The sequence below is a fragment of the Gavialis gangeticus genome, unplaced genomic scaffold (assembly GCF_001723915.1).
Source record: "Gavialis gangeticus isolate Ggan-Ray unplaced genomic scaffold, GavGan_comp1, whole genome shotgun sequence".
Lineage (NCBI taxonomy): Eukaryota > Metazoa > Chordata > Crocodylia > Gavialidae > Gavialis > Gavialis gangeticus.
The window spans coordinates 117,986,221-117,993,600 of NW_017729022.1; the positions used below are offsets into that span (position 1 = coordinate 117,986,221).

The following is a 7,380-nucleotide window of genomic DNA, read 5'->3' on the forward strand; positions in this document are numbered from 1 at the left end:
AGGGAGAGAAATAAGAGACATCTTTGCATTTCTGTGGGAAGGTGGCCATTTTCCCTTTCTGACCACAGTGTTGAAGGTAGTGTGGGAGAGGTGAATTTGGCATCTCGCGGGGAGGGAGTGCTAGTCTTTCTGCACTGGGTGTGGAGGCAGTGCGGGTGCAGAAAGAGTCACAGTTCTGTTCTGATAGGGAATTTTGAAAGTTCACCACTTTGTTTTAGCAGAATTGGAAGGACAGGATCCTTGTCCCTTCTAGGTGAAGGGAGTGCATGAGTCCAACCCATTTGAAGAATTTTCTTTGGGAAAGCATGGCCACCAGGTGGGCTGATTCTAGCTGGTCCTACATTCTGGCTTTCCCATTTTCATGGGAAAGCACCCTATCAAGTGATGTGTCGGTCCTGCCCGTCTGCTGTCCTTTTAACCCACAGCAGCCTCCTCATAGTCAGGGCTTGAGGCACATGGGGAAAAGGAAGGATGACTGGGTGCTCTGACTCAAGAGAGCAGCCCAGGATGGATGAGGGGGTGAGGGAGACAGCGTGTCCCACAAAGAGAGTTGATAGAGGGCTGGGAGGGAAATTCTCAGATTTCATCTGAGAGCTCTTCCTTCCTTCCATTCGTAAAGCTTTAATGCTCATCCCCTTATACACTTCATACCAGTGCCGTAGCAACAAAGTTTGGCGCCTGGGGCAAAGCCTGCAGTGGCAGCCTGCCTTCACCCTTTGCACAGATCTCGGGGGGGAGGTTGTGGAGGGGAGACACACACATGGCCCCCCCTGCTTGCCCAGGAGCCACCGTTTCCCCATCCCTGCACCCCCTCCAAATGAGCCACTTGCAATTCTGTGTCGTCCCCCCGCACACCCCGCTATGGCACTACTTCATAAGTTTTTGTTTCTAATCTTTTAATAATAAAGGTCTAAAAAGTGAAAAATGTCTTTTATGTATGTATATCAGTGTATGTATGCATGTATCTATTTAACCAGTTAGCTATTTTCACTAAAAGCAGAGGGGGAGCTTAGTTCTGAGACTTTACTGGGGAAAGTCCCACAGAATCATTTCAAATTTGTACCAAAAAAACCAAGAAACGAGAAATGAAAAAAAAACCTTGTGATTCTCTTTCCCGTAACTGATATGTAAAACTCCTCCTAGTATTTGCGTCACTGCACACCACATCCAGCCCCCTCCCAGAGTATATGTCATAGCTGCAGGTTGGGGGAGAGGGGGAGGGAGTAAAGTGGGGGGCGGGGGGGCAGGCGTATGCTCTCAAGCTGGCATGCTGCTGCCATCTGCTGGGGGCCGAGTTGTATGAGGTTAACCCCTCCTCTTTTCCGCCCCCACAGCTCTCCTTAAACAGAGAGCATCCAAAAAACGAGCAGCAAGAAAAGCCTCATGACGTCATCTGCCCCCTCCCTGAAGACAAGGGCAGGGCTGTTCCTAACAGCACTGCTGCTTTTCAGAGCCTTATTCAGTGGGATTTCCACCAGGTCACCTGGGAAAATGATTCCACTGTCTCATATAACCCTGCTGCCAGGATCCCTCCCCCCCTTCTCTGCTCTGCTGTTATTCCCATTTTTTCTCATTCTGGCCGACTAATCCCCTCCCCGCCACTATAACACACTGTTTTTATAAACCCTCTGGGCATGGGTGGAGGAATTAGTCTCACCAATCCAGTCACATCCTGCCCAAGCCTGTTTCTGCCAGAGAGTCAGTCTCTCTCTTCTTACTGCTGTTCTCTGAATTTCTCTTCCTCTCAACTGCTAATTCCTCTTTAGTTGCATTGATCCACTCAAGCTTCTGTGCCTCTGTGTCTCCAGGCTATCCTCATTTTCTGGCCCTGAGATAAAAGATCCCCTGACCCGACAGAGGCATATTATTAATGCTGCTCACCATCTTCTATTATAGATTATTCAGGAGTTCTTCAACCAGACATTGTCAGTTCGGAGAGGGACCCCAGTCTCTGATGAGCTCCTCACCTCACTATGGTCCCTTTCTGTGGCCATCTTCTCTGTAGGAGGAATGATCGGCTCCTTCTCCGTTGGCCTTTTTGTCAACCGATTCGGCAGGTGCGTCGGGAAGGAAGGGGCTTGAGTTGCTGGGAGGTTTGCCTTTTTGCTTTAGGATACTGAGACAAGGAGAGGAGATTGCTTCTCTCCCAGATTCTGGACCAGTAGATTGGGAGGGAGGGAGAGATGGGACCAAGTCCTCCATGGGTGAGAGTGAAACACAAGAGGCAGAAATTGGCAGAAGGACAAGGTTGAGAGGAAGGCTGAGCGGGGGAGGATCTCCTGAGATGGGTTTCTGGGTCTACAGCTCCTTCCCAGCACTACCCAGCACTAACTCCATATCCTTTACCTTGGCAGGAGGAACTCCATGCTAGGGGTGAACATCCTGGCCCTGGCGGGAGGAATACTCATGGGCTTCTCCAAGCTGACAGGTGCAGTGGAGATGCTAATCATAGGCCGCTTCATCATTGGCATCTTCTGTGGGCTCTGCACTGGCTTTGTGCCCATGTACATCAGCGAAGTCTCACCCACTGCCTTGCGTGGTGCCTTTGGCACCCTGAACCAGCTGGGTATTGTGGTGGGCATCTTGGTGGCACAGGTAAGGTTGACACTGCTTTTTACACAGGCTAGCGGGAAGGGTGCAGAGCAAGGAGGGGCTTATATGCTGTTCGCTTGTTGTCATCAGAGGAGTTAAGGACTCATGGCCCTTTTTTCAGCAGGAGAAAAGGGTGGGTTGCATACCATGGTAGCTTCAGACAGGAGCCAAGGCACTTAGGGTCCAGGGAGATCCACCAGTTTCAGAGGTCCCAGGAACTGGTCAGGCTCTGACTATGAGATATAGCTAAGCTATGGAAGTAGGCGGTTCAGGGCCTCCAGGGACGCAGGTGGCTAGGAATGAGGGTGACCACTTTGTTTCAGGGATCACTCCATGAAAAACAGAGGATGAAGGGGAAAAAAGGGAATTTTTGACCTAAGGAAATCATCTTAACATCTATTCTTGTTCTTCCTGTTTGCTACACCAGATCTTTGGCTTGAACCAGATCATGGGGACCAAAACACTCTGGCCACTGCTTCTGGGGTTCACCATCATCCCAGCCATCTTGCAGTGTGTGGCTCTGCTTTTCTGCCCGGAGAGTCCCCGTTACCTGCTGATCAACAAAATGGAAGACGATAAAGCAGAAGCAGGTAAGGACCGGCCTCTGCATGGGATCACAGGACAGCTTGCGGCCTGCCTCACCCATGCTCCCAGGCCACACAAAACCCAGGCAGGATGAGAGACTAGGATAGACATTAGCACCTGAGTGTCCTGATCCCCTGAGATCACTAGATCTGCCCTTCCTTATACCCCCAACCTGCCCCAGGTCCAGAAAGCATGAAAGACCTGATCTGAATCTCTCTCATAGTCTCAAAGAGCATTAAGACTTAACGAGCACTGAATTTAGCTGTGGTGTTCCTAAATAGCCCCAAAGTAAGGGGTTGAATACAAGTGAGAATAGATCACAAGGCTGCAGTACAAGAGACCTAGATAACTATACATCTGGCCAGGACATTAGCTATATTTCTACAGTGCCCCTAGGGCATCTGACCCTAAGCTAGATAGGTGGCCGAATCAAGGAACTGAGCCTTCTTCTCAGCATCTTAGAGCACTTGCCCATCACAACGTCTGTCTTCCCAGTGCTCCCTCTGCAAGGCAACTGGGAGACCAGGGTTGGGTGCAGAACTTAAGGCCTCTTTACTGCAGCCAGGTGAACCAATGAGGCCCCAGCTATAATATTTTGGTTTTCTCCCCCAAGTTCTCCAGAAGCTCCGTGGCACATCGGATGTGAGCCAAGACATCCAAGAGATGAAGGACGAGAGTGCCAAGATGTCTCAGGAAAAGAAGGTGACGGTGCCAGAGCTCTTCCGGTCTCCGAGCTACCGCCAGGCCATCATTGTTGCCATTGTGCTTCAACTCTCCCAGCAGCTCTCAGGCATCAATGCTGTAAGTGAGCTTCATTTTTCATTTCCTGGGCTCAGTTCTCTTTTACTGCACTTGAGTGGCTCTCATTGACAGTTGCTAACATACAGTGATGAGAGTATCTGGCCCCCTGAGTTTTTCACTTCCCATCTTGAACTGAGGCCACTTTTTTGTGATACTGCCTGCCAAAAATTGCTCCCTGGAACATTCAGCTGCTCCACTACTTCCTCAGGCATGGATGGCATATCCTATAGCTCAGCTGCCATGGAAGCAGAAACTTAGGAGTGTGAGATCAATCAAATGTTCAGTGGCCTCAGAAACTGGTCAGACACTGACTGTGCTCCAGGTGACCTGTGGAAGTGGGCTGCCCAGAACCTCAGAAGAGATGGGTACCGAGGAACAAAGGGTGACAATCTCATTTGAGGGGGCACTCTATGAAAAACAGGAGACAAAGGGTGAGGCACCTCCCTAGGGCAGTTTTCAGGGCAAAATGTTATATCCCATATCACAATGTGTGATCCCTCGCACAAGCATGGACTGGAAAAGTATCATTTTATCTGGTCAAACATGTCATAATAGCTCTTTGTTGAACGTACCAAGCATCAAGCACAACAATAAGGGATATCACAATGTAGATACAAGAATGCTAACCATATCCAACTGCTTCTTTTGCTTCCAGGTGTTTTATTATTCCACTGGGATTTTTGAAAAAGCTGGTATCACCCAGCCAGTTTATGCCACCATTGGTGCCGGGATTGTGAACACTGTCTTCACTGTTGTATCGGTAAGCAGCACTGGGGATCGTGGTGAGGGATTTGCATGATGGGTGGCTTTGGGAGAAATGGATGGCATCAAGTGACACAGGGCCAGTTTTATCTCGTCATTCAGAGTGTGCCTAAGGGTGTACTACACCATGATTAGCAAAGGAAAAAGACAAGCACAGAGGTGATTGGGAGAGAGGAAAGGAAAGGAAGGCCGGAAAGAGCATAAGAGTGCAAGAGGGAGAAAAGGGAAAAAAAGGTGAAAGAATGCAAGTGGGTAGGAGACAAGAGACAGAGGAAGGAAAAAGGAAGGAAAAGTAAAAGAATGAAGAGCAAGAGCTTGGAGAAATGTTGTCCTGTGACCCCACACATTAATTCAGGGTGTGGTTGATCACAGAGGTACTAGAGGGTTGGGGACAGAAGGCAGACAGGGGCCCTTGGGACAGAATAGGGTGACATACCGACTGCATCAAGATACAGAGAACCCCTTCAGGTGCTGCCTTGATATTCAGTGTTTTTTTTCTCTTCTGCTGCCACATCTTTCAGCTGTTCCTGGTTGAGCGTGCAGGGCGCAGGACCCTCCATCTAGTCGGCTTGGGTGGCATGGCTGTTTGCGCAGCCATCATGACCATTGCTTTGGCACTGAAGGTGAGTCATTGGCATCCAAATTTTGCTGTTGTCTGGGATAGTGACAGAATAGAGATGTTGAAAGGGTCGTAGATGGGGAAATGGTGGGGTGGGGGTGGGGCAAAGGCAAAGGAAGGGATGTCTTCATGGGAGGCACCTGGAATTCAGGGTGAGCAGGGAGGCAAGGGATCTTCAAGGCAAAGGGAGGAGAATCTCCAGCAGGGGTCAATCAGGGGAGCATATAGTTCAGAGACTGTACTGCACCATGGAGAATATGGGGATATTAGGAGCTTTTGATTCTGCTGTTTGCCTGTTGAGTGACAGCTGCTTCTGTTTCCTTCTCTTGCAGGACATCGTGACCTGGATTAGGTACATCAGCATTGTGGCTACCTTTGGCTTTGTGGCTCTTTTTGAAATTGGCCCTGGCCCCATCCCCTGGTTTATTGTGGCTGAACTCTTCAGTCAGGGCCCACGCCCAGCAGCCATGGCAGTGGCTGGTTGCTCCAACTGGACCTCCAATTTCCTGGTGGGGATGCTCTTCCCTTATGCTGAGGTAAGGTCACTCTCTGGAAATCATCGGTGATGATCTGGTCACTAACTAGTCCATGTCAGCAGAGTACTGCAGCTTCCCAAAGCCTTTGCTTTCACTTGCCTTTTGGCTGAGACAATGCCATGAGTTTAGGCAATCCCTTTAAAAGCTTCAGTTTTTGTCAGCCAAAATAGCATTAAAGGTTCAGAAGGATGCCTTAAGAAAGGTGCAAATAGTAGAGCTTTCCCTTGAAAAAAGCAAGGTTAAAAGTAAACAAATCTGTGTTTCAGAGAGGTTGTCATCATTCTGAACTGCAGAGAACCGCACCTTCATTTTAGCTTTACAGGTTTTTTTCCAAATTATAATTCTTTCCTCTTCTATCCTCCTTGCAGAAACTGTGCGGTCCCTATGTCTTCCTCATCTTCCTTGTTTTTCTGGTTATCTTCTTTGTCTTCACATTCTTCAAAGTCCCAGAGACCAAGGGCAGGACTTTTGAAGACATCTCCAGGGGCTTTGAAGGGCGGCCAGAAGAAGTTAGACCTACATCACCTGTGGAAAAAAGCCCCATGGTGGAACTGAACAGCATACAGCCTGCTAAGGAAGCTTTCTAAGATATTTCACACCATTCCTTGACCCATTTTTCATCCTTAAAGGGGTAGGCAGAGAGTCCTTAAAGGAATGGGCCAATGGATACATAAGGAGAATATCTGGGACAATTTTTTAACTGCTGCTATTTTATTCTCCCCTTCCCATTCCCACCAACCCTGTTTCTGCCAAACCTTGCAGTCAGTTAGCAAGTCCCATGTGGGGAAGATCTCACCCACTTTCAACACTGGAAGGTACCAGGCGCTACAGCAAAAATAACCTCATCTTCACCTGCCTTGCATCTAAGGAGACCAGAGAACAGAGGGCAATATTTTTGCCTCTCTCACCTTTAATTGCTACTAGGAATTAACCTATTTATGCACATAGCAATCACTTAATTTTTGGAACTGATTATTTTTGTATAGTGAGGTAAAACAACCAAACAAGTCCCCTGTTCCTTCCCACTTCTATTCCACTGCGCGTATACATGTGCATGGTGTTACACTGGAACGTAACAAACTTACCAAAATGCAAAAAGCCATCACATTGTATTGTTTGTCCAGTGAACACTACTCTCAGCCTCAGGAAAAGGGGACCAAGTTACGAGAGCATTTTTTTCTTTTCTTTTTGTACAAATTGTTTGAGATGTAATATGACCTGAATTTTATTTATTGGTGTGTCACTTTGTTTGTAAATATTTATTTTTTTAACATAAAGATGACAAAGTGGAAGATGTTTGAGATAAATAAGATAACTCTGCAAAATGATGCTATCGACTTTAAGTGCAATAAAACTGTAATGAGAGAATATGGTACCAAACAGGATGCATGAAAGGAAGCTGATTATACATGTTACCTTTAAAAGTAATTTCTGTCCTCCAAACAGAAATATGAAGACTTGAGTACTCGTGAAATTGAGCATGTG

The 7,380-nt window shown here is 47.7% G+C and overlaps 1 protein-coding gene across 1 annotated transcript in view; it reads left to right on the forward strand.

The window, feature by feature from the left end:
* LOC109296588 (solute carrier family 2, facilitated glucose transporter member 3) overlaps window positions 1–7,275 on the forward strand; it is a 33,132-nt gene extending 25,857 nt beyond the window's left edge. The window contains exons 3-10 of the mRNA XM_019516045.1: window positions 1,897–2,057; window positions 2,355–2,595; window positions 3,020–3,182; window positions 3,791–3,978; window positions 4,634–4,738; window positions 5,262–5,363; window positions 5,692–5,895; window positions 6,264–7,275. Of these exons, the coding sequence (XP_019371590.1) occupies window positions 1,897–2,057; window positions 2,355–2,595; window positions 3,020–3,182; window positions 3,791–3,978; window positions 4,634–4,738; window positions 5,262–5,363; window positions 5,692–5,895; window positions 6,264–6,482 (1,383 nt within the window). The 3' untranslated portion in view covers window positions 6,483–7,275. The remainder of the gene's footprint in view (window positions 1–1,896; window positions 2,058–2,354; window positions 2,596–3,019; window positions 3,183–3,790; window positions 3,979–4,633; window positions 4,739–5,261; window positions 5,364–5,691; window positions 5,896–6,263) is intronic.
* The last annotated feature ends 105 nt before the right edge of the window (window positions 7,276–7,380 follow it).